Source organism: Callithrix jacchus, chromosome 3, assembly GCF_049354715.1.
Source record: "Callithrix jacchus isolate 240 chromosome 3, calJac240_pri, whole genome shotgun sequence".
NCBI lineage: Eukaryota > Metazoa > Chordata > Mammalia > Primates > Cebidae > Callithrix > Callithrix jacchus.
The window spans coordinates 190,650,545-190,671,424 of NC_133504.1; the positions used below are offsets into that span (position 1 = coordinate 190,650,545).

Genomic DNA, 20,880 nt, shown 5'->3' on the forward strand with positions numbered 1-20,880 from the left:
ACCCAGGAGGCGGAGGTTGTGGTGAGCTGAGATTGCGCCATTGCACTCCAGCCTGGGTAACAAGAGCGAAACTCCGTCTCAAAAAAAAAGAAAGGGTCTGTAGTAGAAAGGGTCTATAGTACTGTCTACCTGAACCCTAAGATATTAGTGCCGGGTGTAGACCCCGCCTCCAGACCATCTTGAAGCAGACAGAGCAGCTCCCTAGGTGGGTCAGTGCTTCGAGGTCAAGAGTTATTCCTGGAGACCCAACCCAGAGATTGCTCATTTAGGATTCTCCTTCCATGTTAAAATCTAAGCTTAGGAATAATTAGAGTAGATTGTTTCCCAAATGGCATCCTGACATACACAAATGGCCATATAGGCAGGATGCAGGCCTGAGTATAAAGGTCTTTGATTTGTGGTAAAAATATAATCCACACGTGTGGAGCCACTGAAAAGCGTTCCCCTTGACTCTTAGAGGAGACTGCATAAGGTGACAAGAGAAATCTGGGGACAGTCAACCTCACCATCAGGACCAAACTTATCAGGGCTGGCACAATGTACTGTCCACATGAAATCCAGAAAAAGAGGCTCTGATAACAGCTCTGGCCCTTGGAAAAAGCCCTGGATTTAACTGGTAGCAGAAGGAATTCTTCTGTGGGTAGAAATGACCTCAGCTTTCTACAGCTCCAATATGCCCCTACCCTCTGCCAAGATGGCCCACTAATGGACACCCGGAAAGAGTATGACACCCTGTGTCCCCCAGCAATGACAGTGGGCATACTGAGTATGGTCTCCTGTGAGTCATACCCAGCTTCCCACCCCTGGGGTGTGCCAAACTTAGACCTGTGCTGAGCACTGAGCCCAGGGGCTGCTGGCAAACAGCAGGTGATACACATACAACTACTGGGCTATAAGAACAGGCCAGAGTGTTTCCTCATTGGTAACAATTCTGACTGTGCCTATTTTCAATGAGAGAAAAACAGCTTACAGATGAGGCTTCAGTAGAATAATACCATGGGCCAGGCGTGGTAGCTCACACCTGCAATCCCAGCACTTTGGGAGGGTGAGGGTGAGGAGGTCGGGAGTTTAAGACCAGCCTGGCCAACATGGTGAAACTCTGTCTTTACTAAAAAATAAGACAAAAATTAGCTGGGCGTGCTGGCAAGTGCCTGTAATCCCAGCTACTCAAGAGGCTGAGGCAGGAGAATCGCTTCAACCTGGGAGGCAGAGGTTGAAGTGAGCCAAGATCGCACCACTGCACTCCAGCACAGCCTGGGTGACAGAGTGAGACTCCATCTGAAAACAACAACAACAAAAACAATTAAAAACAAACAAAAAAACCCCTAAAACTAAATATGGCCAGGTGCAGTGGCTCACGTCCAGGTGTGGCAAGGTCAGGTCACACAGATCTACTCCATGGGCAACAAAGCTGTAACATGATTTTATTGAAATAGTTTTCAGTTTGGGTTCTCATCACTAAATGCATGAACTTCTTTTTTGCTACCGTCTTTTTCTTTAAAATTTAAATTTATTTTTTGAGACAGAGTCTCGCACTATCGCCCAGGCTGGAGTGCAGTGGTGTGATCTTGGCTCACTGTGATCTCCGCCTCCTGGATGCAAGCAATTCTCCTGCCTTAGCCTCCTGAGTAGCTGGGACTACAGGTGCGCGCCAGCACACCCAGCTAATTTTTTTTTGTATTTTTAGTAAAGACCGCGTTTCACCATGTTGGCCAGGATGGTCTGGATCTCTTGACCTCGTCATCTGTCCACCTCAGCCTCCCAAAGTGCTGGGATTACAGGAGTGAGCTACCCAGCCTGGCCGTTTTTTCCTTTTTAAAAGTTCGATTCCACAAGATGTCTGAACTTCTTTAGCATAAGCTGTAACCGTGACTTGTAGTCTGTGACCAAGGCCGTCAGATGCTGGCACTGGCCAGGGACCCATACCCAAGAAACAACTGACTCTCACACTCCCAACACTTACCACAACAGAGTCATTGTGAGTCAGGTCAACAACGACGGGCTCTAAAGATTCACAGGTGAGGTCCACAATTTCATCTCCAGCTTCAAAAGAAAGAATTTAAACAAGCATTAAGTGAGGCTGTATTCCTCTACACTTTAGTATGACTGCAAATGTAACACAGGCTTATCCCAAACTAAACTGATCCTGAAGTACAAACTGCAAAGAGCACCAGGAGTGAAAGCCAGTAAACACGCTTCCAGAATTCTGCTCTGAGAGGGGATGGATGGTTTTGACAAATGTATCACAGGGGTATGAGTGCACATGTGCATACCTACCTCTGTTCCACACAGCTATGCCTCTTGTGCCCATCTGGGAGAAGAAGGCACCATGCACGCTTAGCCCCAGGCCTTTCTCTTTGGGATAGACTGGCCTGAAACCTCTGTTACTCCCAGCAGCGGAAGCAGACCACTCTCACTTGGCCCAGAGACCTAGTCAGGCTTAGCTTAATAACTTTGTCGGTTAATCTGGGGCAAACTTTTTATCTCCATTTCTCTCTCAAGTGCCTACCTACTTGGATGGAGAAGAACAGTGGTATTTATTGGTCCCTAGAACCTCAACACACAAAATGGGTTGCCATCTGTTGTGAAGCTTGCCTTTCAGCCCTATGGTACAGGGTGAAGGTAAGAAGGTTAACTAACATACAACTTCCATTTATGTAAAGTAAAAAATGACTTACAAACATTTTTGTTTCTGATTATTAACATTAAAAAGCAATAAATGGGCCAGGCGTGGTGGCTCACACCAGTAATCCCAGCACTTTGGGAAGCCAAGGTGGGCGGATCACTTGAGGTCAGGAGTTCAAGACCAGCCTGGCCAACATGGTGAAACTCCATCTTAAAAAAAAAAAAAAGGCAATAAATGAAGTTAAGATTTTTAGAAATAGTCGTGGTGTAATATTTGAGCAAAGTGTCTTGTAATGCATTTAACATATCTTTTTATTTTTTGAGAGGGAGTCTTGCTCTGTCCTGAAGACTAGAGTTCTGTGGCACGATCTCAGCTCACTGCAACCTCCACCCCCTGGGTTCAAGCAATTCTCCTGCCTCAGCCTCTGCAGTTGTTGGGACTACATGTGCCCACCACCACGCCGGGCTAATTTTTTTTTTAGCAGAGACAAGGTTTCACCATGTTCGCCAGGCCAGTCTCGAACTCCTGACTCAGATGATCCACCTACTTTGGCCTCCCAAAATGCTGAGATTACAGGTGTGAGCCACCGTGCCTGGCCTACGTATCTTAACTCCTTCTGTTTCCCTTTGAGATGGGGTCTTGCTGCTGCCTGGGCTGGAGTGCAGTGGCAAGGTCACAGCTCACTGCAGCTTCAATGTTCCAGGCTCGTGTGATCCTCCCACCTCAGCCTCCCACATCTGGCTAGTTTTTTTATTTGTAGAGACAGGGTCTTGCTATGTTGTCCAGGCTGGTGTGGAACTCCTGAGCTCAAGCAATCTGGCCAATGTGTTTTATTTTCTTGTATCATAAAGTCTCACAAGAATAAAAACCATGATAATCTTAGATGTACAATATTAATTTATACAAAAATCACTGCATTCTTTATCTAAAAGAAGGGCTGCCCAACAGTCCATATACTGATATACAATAATTTATTGAACCGTTCTCTTTCTGGTGAACACAACTCTGAGCTCTTACAAAAACAATGCTCTAATGGGCAGCCCTAGGCACACACCCTTGCACAGGGGTAAGACTGCCTTGAGGATAACAAGTGCCACGTTGGGAAGCAGCTGGTTCCTTTCTGGTTTAGAGACAGGGTCCTAGCCTCTAGTGAAGTAAGTCAGAACATTAAAGAACTCACTTGTAGACATGAAACTCAGAGACCACAGAGAATTTCACTACTCTTGGGGGGGGCCCATTTTGCACTACATTGTTTCTCTTTAAAATGCCAGCTTGCAGGCATCCTAGTTATAAAAATAATATATGCAGGGCAAAGGGACTTAACTCAGGCTGGCCAACAACCACTTCTTGAGCAGGAAGAAAGGAGAAATCCAATCTGATCTCTGCCCACACCAAGTTCCAACACAGGAAGCTATGTGGACAGATTTACCTTCTTGGGTGATTTTAGGTCTTAATGAAAAACAGAAGAGGAAAGTCAAGTACTTTACAAGGTCAAGTGAATTGGAAGATGCAATTTTAAATAGAAAAGGTGGGCCATCTCATTTGCACTGGAGATTTTTCCTTTTCCTTTTCTTTTTTTTTTTGAGACAGAGTCTCTCTCCGTCACCAGGCTGGAGTGCAATGGCGCAACCTCAGCTCACTGAAACTTCCGCCTCCACGGTTCAAGCAATTCGCCTGCCTCAGCTTCCCAAGTAGCTGGGACTACAGGCACATGCCACCATGCCCAGCTAATTTTCGTATTTTTAGTAGAGACGAGGTTTCACCATGTTGGCCAGGATGGTCTCGATCTCTTGACTCCGTGATCCACCCACCTGGGCCTCCCAAAGTGCTAGGATTACAGGCATGAGCCACCGAGCCCAGCCGATTTTTCTTTTTTAAAGCTGGGCCCTTGAGTTGTAAATGGTGAGTGTGAGACTGCATAAGCCTTTTAAAGACACTAAAACACCTTCTCATAGCTCACCCTGCTGCAGTGTTCTCTCTACACTTTAACACCCACAGTTGTAGTGCCCTGGCAATCTTTATTTTTTTTTGAGACGTAGTTTCGCTTGTTACCCAGGCTGGAGTGCAATGGCGCGATCTCAGCTCACCGCAACCTCCGCCTCCTGGGTTCAAGCAATTCTCCTGCCTCAGCCTCCTGAATAGCTGGGATTACAGGCACGTGCCACTATGCCCAGCTAATTTTTTGTATTTTTAGTAGAGACGGGGTTTCACCATGTTGACCAGGACGGTCTCGATCTCTTGACCTCGTGATCGACCCGCCTCGGCCTCCCAAAGTGCTGGGATTACAGTCTTGAGCCACTGCACCCAGCCACCCCTGGCAATCTTACCAGTTTCCACGAGTTCTATGGGTTCTGCTTCCAAGGAAATCTCTGGGGTAAAGGCTGCTTCCCGAGTTCGCTTCTGGGCTTGTCTAGAATTTATTGCTCCACCACGACGCTTTCTCTGAGTAGCAAGGAGGAAAGAATAAGTCACATGACCACCAGAATGTCAGGGTTTCAGGAAGAACTAAAAGGGCAACACTAGAAACAGTTGAACTCATTAAGAAGCCAGTGAGTAGACTTGAAGTTAGAGCTCCTTTCCAGAATACTAAATGCTTAGAGAGAGAAAACCATCCAAAACATACAATGAGCAGAAATTCTAGAAAGTAAAACTTCTGTTATATTAAGCCCTTTTTGTTTCTTAAAGTAAAGAACCTCAAGTATTCTGAGTTTCTATACGTTGTGGAAAGCTGATCTTACCTTGGGAAATGTGGCCTTGAACCTTTCAGGATTTATCAAATGTGATTCACACCAGACAATCATCTCCCACAAAGAACCAAAGCTGTTTCAAGCCTGTTCCCAGTGGCTGTCCAAGAGCCATGTCTTCCAGAAGGTTCAGACTCTTAAGTGGTGGATCTGCAAATGACACTGACCAGCCTTCCTTCCACATCCTTAGGGCTGCTGGTTTGCCAATATGCTCCAGCATTTCTGGTCTGGCTGGTCCCAGATGATGAGCTGAGAACATCCTCTCCCTTCATCAGGAGACAGACCTTCCCAACAGAGCCTGTCAGTTGTTATTCGCACTGTGTTTCCGTGCTCTTCTCCCCTCTGCCCTGCCCTGCTCTGCCTCGCACCTGACCACCTGGGACACGTACTGCACTACTAAGTCTCAAGTTCCTCACCAGTACCAGCCTTGAACAGCTGTTACAAGGACTAAATGAGATCATTATGCAAAGTACTGTGCAGAGATGGAAGATGCTACTAATGCCCCAATTCCTTAGCCTTACTGGGGTCATTCTGACCCAAGAAACTCTGAAAGGACCAGATACTGAAGGTGAGATTCATATAAGACCCAGGAACACCCACCACACAGCCAAGCCCTTGCTAGGCAACAGGGCTAAGCCTAATTCTATTTGTGTTCCAATGCTACTCTATCAAATGACAGCTTGAGATATTTTGGAAATGAAGCTGGGTCTAGCAACTTCTCATGGACTAAGGAACACAGAACCAGCCCCAGGAGGGCCCAGAGGCCAAGTGAGCAACTGCTCGTTGTCTCAAGGGAGCTGACACTAACCTCAGGGGAGTTCTACTGCCCAATGCTTTAAGGGTTTCTCCAGCAGCCACCAGGTTACTTAGGACTCTTTCATATTTACTCCCTTCTCTTTGACAACGGCCTTGTAGCCTCCTTCCCTTGCAGCAGACCAAGTCTGTCTTACTAGACACTGCTAAGGAGATCTTCATGCCCTACACGGCTACCTGTGTTGTTTCTGGGCCCCATGGAGGGAGCCAAAAAGGTAGCCATAGGTCCTGGACCCTAAATCTCCCTGCATGGTTGATTACAGAAATGCCCCCACCCCTCCCTAACCCCAGGAGTCCTCTTTCCTGTCTGCTCCTCCAGGCCTTTCACCGGAGCCTCTTCCCTGCCTGGAGTGCCCATCCCTCCCTTTCTTCACTTGGCCAATTCTTGCACAGCTTTCCAGAATCCACTTAAATGTCACCTCCCTCCTGAAGACACCTTTAACCCTCCCACTCTACTGTCTCTGAGCCTCCTCCTCCCAAGTAGCTTCCCTGGACCACTCAGGACAGGCTCAGTAAGTCTAGGAATATTTGCAGAGCTCTCCCCTCTTGCCCTCCCATAATTCTGGTCATGACTGTCCTCCTTTTAACTAGCAGGGCCCTCCAGGTCTGTAGCTTCTAGTGAAAACTGACCATCTAATCACAACCACACAAGCTACAACCACACCATAATTTCAGGAATTTTAACCAATTTCTTCACACACACTTATAAAAGGCTAGGTTCTTTTGCCTGTTCTGATCTGGCCTAGGCAGAGATGGGGCTTCAGAGGTAGGGCTTAGAACATCCATTTCCCTACAGGTGAGCTATGTGGTGATCTGCAGGTGAAGCACCAAGGTGGGAGGGAGGTCAGAGAAGCAGACTTTTTTGTGTATCACATCAAAAGTGGGTCTTGGAGCACAATGGGGGCCAGGAATGGTCCGGAAGTAACAGAAGAGGGTGAGGACCCAAAGGGGTCAGAGGATGTGAGCAGCATTTCCATCACCGTTCCTTCTTAGAACTGTTTGTTCAGCCTCATCCTGCCCCCACCATCCATCTTTCCAACCATTCACAGCAGCCCTGGAGCACTGGAAGAGATTAGCAGGCTATTTCACATCTGGTCTGCCTGATACAGAATTCAGGATCTCGGAAAAGTTGTTTTGAGTTTAGATCATTCGATCAATCTTGCAGAGGGAACGCTGTCAGTAGAGAATAAACTGGGACCGGGGGACTTTCAGGCAATCTCCTCTAGAGCTAAAGGGGTTCCAGGAGACACCTGAGTTACACCACACCAGATGTGATACAAGCTCTACACAGTCTGGGTATGGCTACTCACTTTGGGAGCCCAGGTGGGAGGTCTGCTTGAAGCCAGGAGTTCAAGATCAGCCTGGGCAATACAATAAGGCAAGACTCCATGCCTACAATTTTTTTTTTTCTGAGACAAAGTCTCACTCTGTCGCCAGGCTGGGGTGCTGTAGCGCAATCTTGGCTCAACAACCTCTGCCTCCTGGGTTTAAGCGATTCTCCTGCCTCAGCCTCCTGAGTAGCTGGGATTACAGGCAAGCCCCACCACACGCAGCTAATCTTTATATTTTTAAGTAGAGGCGGGTTTTCACCATTTTGGCCAGAATGGTCTGAATCTCTTGACCTCGTGATCTGCCCCCCAGGGCCTCCCCAAGTGTTGGGATAACAGGCGTGAGCCACCGTGCCCAATTTTTTTTTTTTTTTGCCAAGCACAGGGCATGCCTATGATCCCAGATACTCAGAACGCTGAACTGAAAGGATTGCTTGACTCCAGGAGTTGGAGACTGCAGTGAGCTATTATCACACTACTGCACTCCAGCCTGGGCAACACTGTGAGCCCGTCTCAAAAGACAGACAAAAGCTCTCAACAGTCATTATGATGAGTTATGATGAACTTGGGTCACTGAATGTGAGAAACTTTTCACTATGAATTATTACTACCATGCTCACACTGAACCGAAATGTCACAGGGAAATCAAGCAGAAGGGAAACTGGAAACTGGGCTGTAAACACTTTTATTTCTTTACTTTGTAGAGACTCTGTCTCACTCTGTCATCCAGGCCGGAGTGCAGTAGTGTGATCATAGCTGACTCTAGCCTTGAACTCTTGGCCTTAAGGAATCTTCCTGCCTCAGCCTCCCAAGTATCTGGGGCTAATTAAAAAAGAAAAAAAAATTTCCTCCTGAACACTCTAGGAAAAAAAAAAAAAGAAAAGAAAAAAGAAAAAAATTTTTTTTTTTTGGGTAGAGATGGGGTTTCCCTATGTTGCCTTCACTGGTCTTGAACTTCTAGGCGCAAGTGATCTTATTGTCTCGACCCCTTCAAGTGTTGGGATTATAGGTGTAAGCCATCATGCCCAGTCTACAAATAATTTTTAAAACCAGCAAGTCAAAAGGCCTGGCCTGGTGGCTCACATCTGTAATCCCAGCACTTTGGGAGGCTAAGGTGGGCGGATCACGAGGTCATGAGTTCAACAGCAGCCTGATCAATAGACAATCAGTTGAACCCTGGAGGAAGAGGTTGCAGTGAGCTGAGATAGCACCACTGCACTCCAGCCTAGGCACAAAACAAAACAACCAAACCCAAAAGTTTAGTATTTCTATGTTACTGACAATTGCAATGAAGGCCTGAGATTTTCAAACCCTAAGCTATTTCTTCTCAGAGTTCTGTCTTCAGGGCACTGCCCTTTACGACTAGAATTTAGCTCAATAAGTAACTTGATGTAACTACAAAGATCCTATACATAGTCCTTCAAGAACTAGGTTACTGAGAAGTGCCATTATGGAACTCACTTTCACTAACATGCTACAAGGAAGACAGTAATTAGCCCTAAAAAAATTAAAAATTCAAGAGCGGGTAAAACTTACTGTACTCATTGTGCTCTTTGGTGCCAATGTACAGAAGAGGAAGTGATCTATGCCAAAGTTTGCAGGGAAGTCAAGTGTTCTCAAGCTTTCATGCCCTCTGGTTACTGATCTGGCTTGCAGAAGAATTTGGATCTGGACAGATTTCCAGTATTCTCAAGTCCTGAAAAACAAAGATATCATGTGATCAATGCTGCCACTGACATCACTGACAACAAGGCTCAGTTCAATAATGTACTGCTCCTTTCTGTTACCAGGTTCTTCGCGGAGTATTTTACGCAATGCCAGCCTTAATTCTGTATTTATCTCAGGAAGTAAGCATTACTGTCACATACAGGACTTCCTGATCCCAAAGCCTGCGACTGTAACTATTATGCCACCTCCTACCCTTTTTTCCCAGCTCCTGCCATCTTGGCCCTGTGCTAACTGCTGGGAAGAGGCAAAAGTCAGCACTTCCACACATGACCACACCAAATCCTCAGCAAAGGGAAGGGAAGGGACCAAGCTTCTGAGCCAAGCAGAGCCCAGAGCCTCAGGCTCTTACCACAGTTTCACTATCAGAGTTGAGAAGACAAGAGCCACTCAAGGCATTCTGTGTGTCCAGCTGAGCCTTGTGTCACTGGCACAGGTGAATGGGGAACTGGGAGACTGTGGACCAGGAAGCCAAGGACAATGTTTGAGGAAATGTAGAGAAATCAGAGGCAGAAGCTGAGAGGCCCTCGGATTAAATTCAGGGACCCACTGAGAAGTGAGGCTGACCACGGTAAACTCAGTGTCAGCGATGCAGTGGGTAATGGAGCCACGAGCCCTGGGACTAACAAAGAGCCAAAGCAAGGACAAGACCCTTGTGGTCACCCACTGCTGGGTGCTAGTGGCTTAGACTAGGACAGTGCTTCACAAACATGAGCCAGCATCAGGCTCTCCCATAGCCACAGAGGCTCGTGAAACAGACTGCTAGGCCCCTCAGTTTACATTTCTAACACGTTCCCAGGAGTTGCTGCTCCACAGACCACACCATGCAACGCACTGAAGTAGCATGACATGGAGTTGCAAAGTAGATACAGGTGAGAGACCCAAGTGGCAGAAACGACAGAAACGCTCTCACACCCACCCTTCTGTGCATCCCGTGCTGCCTTGTCATCCTCCTCTGACCCATGACTGTGCCTGCTCATACTGAGTCTCCTGTCCCTGGGTACTCATCTGTCCTACTGCCAGCCCATGCTTCCAGAACAGTTTGCTGCAGCAACTTTCCCTGGCCCCTTATGAGGCCTAATTTCTAAGCAGGGTGTATGGAGCCCGGTTGGCATTCCGATTAGAGCACATCTCTTGAGCAGGGCAACTGGGATTGAAATCCAGGCACTGGCTGGGCACCGTGGCTCATGTCTGTAATCCCAGCACTCTGGGAGGCCAAGACAGGTGGATAAGCTGAGGTCACGAGATCGAGACTATCCTGGCCAACATGGTAAAACCCCGTTGCTACTAAAAATGCAAAAATAATTTGCCGGGCATGGTGGTGTGTGCTTGCAGTCCCAGCTACTTGGGAGGCTGAGGCAGGAGAATTGCTTGAAACCGGAAAACGGAAGTTGTAGTGAGCTGGGATCGTGCTACTGTACTCCGGCTTGGCGACAGAGCAATGCTCTGTCTCAAAAACAAAAGCAAAAAATCAGGCACCTGCAAACCCCAACCTGTGACCTTGGGGCATGGCACTGAACCTCTCTGTGCACCGTTTCCCTGTCTATGGAACAGAACTGCACCTACCTCAAGGGTGTGCAAGGATTCCAGAAGTTATTACAAGAGAGTGTCTAGAACAGCTCAGGCACACTGGAAACGCTTCGTTTTTGTCGGCTGACACATACCCATCACCATACTCAGTCCCCCAGCACCAGGCTGGCAGTCTCTACAAATACCCAGCTCCAACCTGCTCAAGCCCTACAATGCTGTGTGATAAATCCCACTCAGTTTTTTTTTTTTTGAGATGGAGTCTCCTCTGTCACCTAGGCTGGAGTGCAGTGGCATGATCTCAGTTCACTGCAACCTCCACATCCTGGGTTCAAGTCCTGCCTTAGCCTCCCAGGTAGCTGGGACTACAGCTTCGTGCCACCACACTTAGCTAATTTTTGTATTTTTAGTAGAGACAGTTTCACCATGTTGGCCAAGCTGGTCTCAAACTCCTGACCTCTGGTGATTCACCTGCCTCAACCTCCCAAAGGCTGGGATTAGAGGTGTGAGCAACCGCACTTGGCCTCCCACCCAGGTTTAAGAAGGGGCTGCATACCTCCTGCCTCATTAGCAGTACTGCCCCTGCCCTGGGAATACAGCAATGAGTAAACACAGCCTCTGTACAGAATCTAGTGGAGGTAGAAGGGTGAGGAGGGTGCCAGTGGGCAGCTATAACTGAGTTAGGAACTAAGTGTGCAAGAAGTACAGGAGAAGGGGTGCCGGAGCAGGTTTCTCAGGAGATGCCCAAAGATGCCGCCTGTCCCAGCTGAGCTGAGGACTTTCTTCAACACTTGGTGGTCTGGTTATGAGAAAACGGCACACTGTGAGTATCTCACTCCCTTAGCTCCTCATTCTCCAGCTTGACCTCAATGGTTTAGAGCTGAAATCCCCTTCACTGTGTTTTTTAAAAGGGTAACTTGCATCTCCTTAGGCTGGCGCATACTATGGGACTACAGGTGCTCTCACCAAAATGCACAAATAGGCCAGGCACAGTAGCTCATGCTCTGTAATCCCAGCACTTTGGGAGGCTGAAGGGAGAGGGTCTCATGAGTCCAGGAATTGTAAACCAGCTTGGTTAACATGGTGAGATCCTGCCTCTACAAAAAAATTAAAATAATGAGGCTGGGCAATGGCTCATGCCTGCAATCCCAGGACTTTGGGAGGCCGAGGCGGGCAGATCACTTGAGGTCAGGAATTCGAGACCAGCTTGGCCAACATGGTGAAACCATGTCTCTACTAAAAATACCAAAATTAGTGGGGTGTGTGGTGCATGCCTGTAATCCCAGCTATGCAGGAGGCTAAGGCACAAGAATCACTTGAACCTGGGGGCACCACTGTACTCCAGCCTGGGCAACAGAGCAAGACTGTCTCAAAAAATTAAAATAAGTTAAAAAACTAGCCAGATGTGGTGGCGCACACTTGTAGTCCCAGCTACTGCAGGGGCGGAGAAAGGAGGGTCACTCGAGCCCAGGAATTCTAGACTGCAATGAACCATGACTGCACCACTGCACTCCAGCCCAGGCGTCAAAGTGAAGCCCCTTAAAAAAAAAAGCACAAATGCTTCCCAAAGCAAAACCTCACCTGGTAAGTGTTCAACTTTAAACAGACATTCAGGGAAGAGGCTCGGCCAGGCCAAGCCTCTAGTTAGTTTGAACAGAGGTGGGAGGTGCCCCGACATCACCTTAGGACCTACAAGGCCATTCAGACCACCCGACAGTCCCAGATCCACCACATTTCCTGCGTTCTAATATCCACAGATGTTTCTGGTCCCAAGGAATATCTTACATTTGAGTGCACACCTGTAACATAGGGGCTTTTTTTTCCACTGGAAAATTATCCACATCAACAGTGTATCTCAGAATTTAGAAAAGAGAAATAACACTGACAAAGGCAGATGGAGAGATCAGCCTGGGGAGCGAAGGGAAACACCTGAGGCCCACATCTGGGCTGTTCCTAAGCCTCTCTCCTCCCATTTCGTTGATATTGAGCCTTCCAACTATTGCTGAAGCGGTCCTTTGTGGCTGTCCTGGCCTGCACACCCCTCACCACTCTGAAACCAGCCTCCTGCCTCCTTAAGAATGGCGCAGCTGGCCCATTATTACTTCCTGCAAAGCCTTCCGGGGCTTCCTCATTCTCCGTGCACTGGCCCATACGGCAATTTGTTTTTCTCTCTCTCTTTTGGGTTTAGTAAGGGTCCGGAGTCAGAGCTGGAAGGAATTTGGAAGGCTGGCCTTAGGGAAATCCATCAAGGGGCTGGATTTCACCAGGGCACTGGAGTGAGACAGGAATAATCCCGGCAGAGCATCCCCAGGGTGGTGGGAACACAAAAATGCAGAGTGGAGACCGAAGGGGTCATGGGAAAGCAGCCCTCACCAAGTTACAAAGGGTTCTGAATCACACAGGTGAGGGAGTCCAACAGAATAAGAAAACTAAGGAGAGCTGAGAGGTGCCTTCTACACATATGCACAAGGCTTTGTGCTTCCTAAACATGAACGTCATCCATGGCTCCCCACATCACCCAGTAAAGAAACAGGTAACTGGGCCGGGCGCGGTGGCTCACGCCTGTAATCCCAGCACTTTGGGAGGCCGAGGCAGGTGGATCACAAGGTCAAGAGATCGAGACCATCCTGGTCAACACGGTAAAATCCCGTCTCTACTGCAAATACAAAAAATTAGCTGGGCACGGTGGTGCGTGCCTGTAATCCCAGCTACTCAGGAGGCTGAGGCAGAAGAATTGCCTGAACCCAGGAGGAGGAGGTTGCGGTGAGCCAAGATCGCGCCATTGCACTCCAGCCTGGGTAACAAGAGCGAAACTCCGGCTCAAAAGAAAGAAAAAAAGAAACAGGCAACTGTGTGGTCCCCATTTTACAGACGAGGCAGCTAAGGGTTCTCAGGAGTTAAGGAACTTGCCCAAAGTCGCCCACACCTAGCAAACAGAGCCTGGACTTAAACCTCCTCAAACAGGCATATTAGTGGCAGAACCAGATACATTATTTCTAGAAAGGAACACTGACGGTGATTTTCAGAATACTCAAACTTAGTGTGTGCCAAAGGAACCCTTGCCAACATGTATTTCATTTCAGAAAGGGCTCCAGCACCCTCCAGTCTCTCATCCAGTATGCTCTCTCACTTACATAAGTGCTACAAGGACAGGGCTATTTCTACTTTGTACACCTAGCCACAACCTTGCACAAAGCAGATGCTCACATTTATTGAAGGAATATATGAGGGTAAGAGTTGGGTGTTGATGGCTCCCCCACCACTAAGAAAAGAGGAGATGGGGTAGAGAAGTGGTCATGTCTGACTGGTCAGGAGAGCCAGATGCTAGGGATCCCTAAAGCTTCCAAGGTGAAAGGAGAAACAACTCATGCCAAGGTGTCTAGCTTCTTTTTTTTTTGAGACGGAGTTTCGCTGTTGTTACCCAGGCTGGAATGCAATGGCAGGATCTCAGCTCACTGCAACCTCCGCCTCCTGGGTTCAGGCAATTCTCCTGCCTCAGCCTCCTGAGTAGCTGGGACTACAGGCACGTACCACCATGCCCAGCTAATTTTTGTATTTTTAGTAGAGATGGGGTTTCACCATGTTGACCAGGATGGTCTCGATCTCTTGATCTCGTGATCCACCTGCCTTGGCCTCCCAAAGTGCTGGGATTATAGGCGTGAGCCACTGCACCCGGCCAGGTGTCTAGCTTCTTAATCTGTCAGTGATGCCATAAAACCAAATGAGGGAAGGGAGAATAAAACAGATGCTGAGGATAGTTTTAGAAAAGCTAGGCCGGACACGGTGGCTCACACCTGTAATCCCAGCACTTTGGGAGGCCGAGGCGGGTGGATCATGAGGTCAAGAGATCGAGACCATCCTGGTCAACATGGTGAAACCCCGTCTCTACTAAAAATACAAAAAGTTAGCTGGGCATGGTGGCATGTGCCTGTAATCCCAGCTACTCAGGAGGCTGAGGCAGAATTACCTGAACCCAGGAGGCGGAGGTTGCAATGAGCAGAGATCACACCATTGCACTCCAGCCTGGGTAACAAGAGCGAAACTCCATCTCAATAAAAAAAATTAAAAAAAAAAAAAAAAAAAGAAAAGCTAAGCATGAGATATCCAGGGATAAAGGGCCACAGGTAGCTGGAAACTCCAAAGTGAGAACTGGGATGGATATTGAGATTTCAGAATGTGTGAAAACTTGGGAAGGCAGGTAGATAAAGTCTGTAAAAGAAAATTAAAAAAAAAAACTTATTTACTTATCTTTTTTGAGACAGAATTTCGCTCTTATTGCCCAGTCTGGTGTGCAATGACGTGATCTCGGCTCACTGCAACCTCTGCCTCCTGGGTGCAAATGATTCTCCTGCCTCAACCTCCCAAGTAGCTGGGACTACAGGCATGAGCCCCCACAGCCAGGTAATTTTGTATTTTTAGTAGCACAGGGTTTCTCCATGTTCATCAGACTGGTCTCGAACTCCCGACCTCAGGTGGTCCACTCTTCTTGGCCTCCCAAACTGCTGGGAATACAAGTGCCGTGCCCAGCCAAGAGATTTTAAAAGAAACAAAACTGAGACGATCCAAGATGGCTGATCGCTAACATCCCAGGATTGCAGCTCTCAGTGAAGACGCGGAGAACTAGAGAACGCTACACTTTGAGACAAATTCTGGTCGCTCACGGAGCAGAAGATCCCCAGTGGAGGAAACAGACGGGTCGCCAGCGTGACTCTCGTGGCCGGCGCAGCAGCTCTCGGAGCAGAGTAAACAGGTTTGGAGGACCCGCACGGGCCCCCAGCACAACACCAGAGCCCGGCGCAGCGGCTGTGATGGCACCTCGGCGCCGCGGCACAGAGTAAACAGGACCGGCTCCCCTTCTGACCGAGGTTTGGAGCCCCGGGAAGGCAGAGTCGCCTACTAGGGACACAAGAAGGAAGCCCAACAGGAGAATCCTGGGCAGAAAAGCACCATCAGTTTTAACGCAGCTGCTCTGGCCCTGGGAACTAACAACCTGGACGCCCACTCAAGAGACCTAATCTGAAAGTTGGTAATTTCAAAGACTGCAGGAGGATAAATTTACAATGACGGGAAGAAACCAGCGTAAAAAAGCTGAGAATACTCAAAGTCAGAACGCCTCTCCCTCTAAAGATGATCGCAGTTCCACATCGACAATGGAACAAGGCTTGATGGAGAACGAGCACATCCTGATGACAGAATCACTCTTCAAGGAATGGATAATAACAAACTTTGGTGAGTTAAAAGAACATGTTGTAGCCCAACGTAAAGAAACTAGGAACTTTGAAAAAAGGTTTGATGAAATCCTATTGAGAATACACAACTTAGAGAGGAGTATGAGTGAATTAATGGAACTGAAGAATACAATACAGGAACTCCGAGAAGTATGCACAGGTTTAAACACTCGAATTGTTGAAGCAGAAGGGATATCAGAGGTCAAAGTCCAACTTAATGAAATAAAACGTGAAGAAAAGATTAGAGAAAAAAGGATAAAAAGGAATGAGCAAAGTCTCCAAGAAATGTGGGACTATGTGAAAAGACCAAATTTACGTTTGATAGGTGTACCTGAATGCGACGGAGAGAATGAATCCAAGCTGGAAAATACCCTTCAGGGTATTATTCAGGAAAATTTTCCTAAACTAGCAAAGCAGGTCAATATTCAACCCCAGGTAATACAGAGAACCCCACAAAGATATTCCTCAAGAAGAGAGACCCCAAGGCACATAATCGTGAGATTCACCAGGGTTGAAACGAAGGAGAAAATACTAAGGGCAGCCAGAGAGAAAGGTCAGGTTACCCACAAAGGCAAGCCTATCAGACTTACAGCAGATCTCTCAGCAGAAACTCTACAAGCCACAAGAGAGTGGGGGCCAATATTCAACATCCTCAAAGAACAGAACCTTCAGCCCAGAATTTCATATCCAGCCAAACTAAGCTTCACAATTGAAGGAAAAATAAAATCTTTTATGAACAAGCAAGTACTCAGAGATTTTATTACCACCAGGCCTGCTTTACAAGAGCTTCTGAAAGAAGCATTACACACAGAAAGAAACGACCAGTATTAGCCTTTCTAAAAATATACCAAAAAGTAAAGAGCACCAATATAAAGAAGAATTTACACCAACGAATGGATAAAACAGCCAGTTAACATCAAATGGCAGTAACCCTAAATTTAAATCGACTAAATTCCCCAATCAAAAGACACAGCCAAAACCCAACGGCATGTTACATCCAGACCTGTTTCACATGCAAGGATACACAAAGACTCAAAACAAAGGGATGGAGAAAGATTTACCAACCAAATGGAGAGCAAAAATAAATAATAAATAAATAAATAAAAAGCAGGAGTGCAAATCTGGTATCGGATAAAATAGATTTTAAAGCAACAAAGATACAGTGGTAAAAGGATCAATGCAACAACAAGAACTAACGATCCTAACACACAGATACATAAAGACTTAGACTCAATGAGACAGAAAATTAATCAGGATATCAAGGACTCTAACTCAGATCTGGAACAAGTAAACTTAATAAATATTTATAGAGCTCCCCACTTCAAATACACCTACTCAAATACATTGTCAATACCACATCACACCTACTCCTAAGTTTAAATGAAACATTAATTGGCCATTATTAATACCCAATTTTTTTCAGAATAAAGCAATATTTCCGTTTACTCTCCCTCTTTCTTCCTCTCCTTTACTTATTTTTTTTTTTCTTTCCTTCTCTCAAAAAATGAAATCAACTTGTAAACCTCTAGATCCAGGTCAGCAATGTCTCTCTCATTGCTTGATTTCCTTCCTTCCCTTCCCTTCCTCCCTCCCTCCCCGACCCCTCCCTCCCTCCCTTCCTTCCTCCCTCCCTACCGTCCTCCTTCCCTCCCTTCCTCCCAAAAAAAAAAAGAAAAAAAGAAAAGAAACAAAACTAGGAGAACCTGGAGCTGTGACTTAGACAAAATCTCCTTCTTCAAGAAGCAGTGAACAGCTGCAATGCACAGGTGGAGGGACTAAAAGGCAGCCAGTGAGCTCAGACATGGTAAGTGGGACTCTGGTGACCTAAGCGAGAGGAAGCAGCAGCAAAGGAGTTGCAGCCCCAGTCCAACCACAATGAGGACCAGCTGGGCTGTCTAGAGGAAGCTTGACTGAATGGGGCCTAAAGTGTCAAAACAACAATGGGTATGGGTGGGGTGGGCAGAAGGGATGAGGGATGCCCAGACAAGTACCATGTGGAGGTGTAGAGAGAACAGAGGACAACAAAGGTCCGGATCATAACATGCCTCGTTAACTACATCCTCAGGGCAGGGCCATGAGTTTTATGACAGACGTGACACGTTGAGATGTGCATTTAGAGACCGTGTCACCTGTGTCCGGGGAGAACAGATGGGAGACTGAACAAGCCAGACTGTAGACCAAGGAGGAGATTCAGGGCAGCCCAGGTGAGAACAAAGCCACCAGGCTCAGAGTGCAGCACAGAGAGGTGACGGATGGGATGGAAGCTGGGAAGGCTTCGGGGCTTTCTTCAGTCTTATAGATTTATTACTTAAGGTCTATGTAATTATTCTGTTATTTTTTTTAAATGTTGCTCAGCCTGGCCTTGAATGCACAGCCTCGCCTCCTCAAGCACCATGACAACTGTCCTGAGTCACTGTGGCTCCCTATTCTGTTATTCTTAGAGGTTTTTCCCCCTCCAATAAAGCTATTATAAGCACTTCAGATATTGATCCCCCACCACTGCAGAAGGAGTGACATATAATTATGTATATTCATGGTATATATGTATATGGCGTGCAGATGCTCCTTGACTTAGAATGGCGCTAAGCTCCAATAAACTCATCCTAAGTTGAAAAATCCTAAATAAAACACTAAGTCATGGACTGCGTACACATGTGCATCTGTCTCTATCATTTATGAAGCAGTCTGCTAATGGATAGAAACAGATTGTTAGGCAGGCAGGAAGAGTGGTGGACTGGAACCAAATTCTATCACCACATCTCATACGACTGCATTCCTATGAGCAAAGAGTCAGCAGAAAAGGGGCTGTGGGAGGCACACCAAAAACAGAAGGACCCTATAACTCTGCAGCCAGTCCACAGGGAGATGCTCTGATGAGCACCTCTTCTGTTTAGTCCACCCAGCCCAACATCAGGTACACAGAGTCCTCAAATCCCACCTGGAAGGCAGGGTCTGATACAATTATCCACTGAAAATAAGACACCTAGGCTGGGCAGTGGCTCACACCTGTAATACCAGCACTTTGGGAGGCTGAGGCAGGTGGGTCACCTGAGGTCGGGAGTTTGAGACTAGCCTGGCCAACTAGGTGAAACCCCGTCTCTACTGAAAATACAAAAATTAGCCAGGTGTGGTGGGCTCCTATAATCCCAACCACGTGGGAGGCTGAGGCAGGAGAATCGTTTGAACCCAGGAGGCAGAGTTTGCAGTGAGCCAAGACAACAACATTGTGATCCAGCCTGGGTGACTGGTGAAACTCCATCTCAAAATAAAAATATAAAAACAATTTTTTTTTTTTTTTCCCCGAGAGACAGAGTCTTGCTCTGTCACGCAGACTGGAGGGCAGGGGTGTGATCTTGGCTCACTGCAGCTTCCACCTCCTGGGTTCAAGCAATTCCAGAGCCTCGGCCCCCCAACTAGCTAGGATTATAGGAACCAACCACTATGCCTGACTAATTTTTTGTATTCTTAGTAGAGACAGGGTTTTGCCATGTTGGCCAGGCTGGTCTCCAACTTCTGATCTCAAGTGGTCCACCCACCTTGGCCTACCAAAGTGGTGGGATTATAAGTGTGAGCCACCATGCACAGCCACAAACACCCTCTTAAATGGAACCCTGATGCCCTCAGTCATATCAGTAACCACACCCACCTCAATACTCAAAGAGAACCAGGAGGCTCTTGCTCATTATACAAAGGAGGGTATGTGCTAAGTGGTCAGCAATGATGTGGCTGGCCCTATCAGCCCTACAGCCTTGCACAAATACTTGGCCTCTGTGCCTCACTGTCCACATCTTTAATGGAGTAGAACACCTCATCTCTGTGGAACAGTGACCACTGAAGGAAACACCCAGTATGGATCCGAACACTCTATCAACTAATTTGCTAACTACTGACAGGTGACACGTCTGGGTAAGGCACTGCTCCCAGGGTTAGGAATGGAATGGGAAGCAGCAACAAAAAAACCACCCATGGAGCATACATTCTCGCTGGAAAGATGATCAACAAATTAAATAATAGATCTTATATCAGAAGGGCTGGAAAGTTTATCTCTTCTTAAGGTATGAGTGCTATGAAATAAGGGCCAAAGAAACCTTCACCACAGGGGGAACTGGAACTAATGCTTCCAGCTCTCAGCAAGGGCTTTATTCATTTCCAGAAAAGACCTGGCAGGACTTGGCTTAGCCTTAGAGGAGGACTGAGAGGAGGGCGACGAAAGCCGCACAGAGGCAGTGACATTAGCCGTAGAGGAGGACTCAGGAGGGTGAAGAAAGCCACACAGAGGCAGTGACATGCAGTCTTCGCCCAGAGTGATTTACTCCTCAGGCTCAGGGGCCTTGAAAATTGGCCTCCCCTGAAGGTTTGCAGGGACAAGAGGAATGAATCTGATCAAAGCCAAAAGCAGTAGACTATGCTCAGAGAGGCGATGAGGCAGTTAGGTTCAGATGCCAAGTAACCAGGTCTTCCAAAAATTATCTTATGGCCCCGATTAAGCTGGCAAGCTGCCACCAGCAATCGGGCCACAACCCAAATCTCCAGGGGCCTGAAAAGAGCAAAGGGCTTTCACATCTTTTAGCCAAGATGGCCTAAGCTTTGGGGACCCATATAAAAACAAGGTAATTTCTGGGGGCCAGGAGAAAGGGTTAACACAATGAAGGAAACCTACAAAGCCACTCCTCCAGAGGCCAATGGGCAGATTTACCTGAGGTGCTAGAGGCCGTGGACACCCCCCACCCTGCCCTGGGGCCCACAGTTAGCACATGAGGCAGGCTACTTGGTGTTGATGGCCCCTGAGCAGAGCCTGCTGGAGACCAGCTAGCAGCTTAGCTGCCTCTCCTGTATCCAGAACCCCGGGTTGGCTGGGGCACAGGGATGGTTGTAAGACTCTCACAAAT

General features: G+C 47.4%; 1 protein-coding gene across 1 annotated transcript in view; it reads right to left on the reverse strand.

Annotated features, from left to right (window-relative positions):
• RNF4 (ring finger protein 4) overlaps positions 1-20,880 on the reverse strand; it is a 36,209-nt gene that overhangs the window by 5,182 nt on the left and 10,147 nt on the right. The window contains exons 2-4 of the mRNA XM_008993701.5: positions 9,048-9,207; positions 4,954-5,068; positions 1,964-2,043 (exon numbers count right to left, since the gene is read on the reverse strand). Coding sequence (XP_008991949.1) covers positions 1,964-2,043; positions 4,954-5,068; positions 9,048-9,056 — 204 coding nt within the window. The 5' untranslated portion in view covers positions 9,057-9,207. The remainder of the gene's footprint in view (positions 1-1,963; positions 2,044-4,953; positions 5,069-9,047; positions 9,208-20,880) is intronic.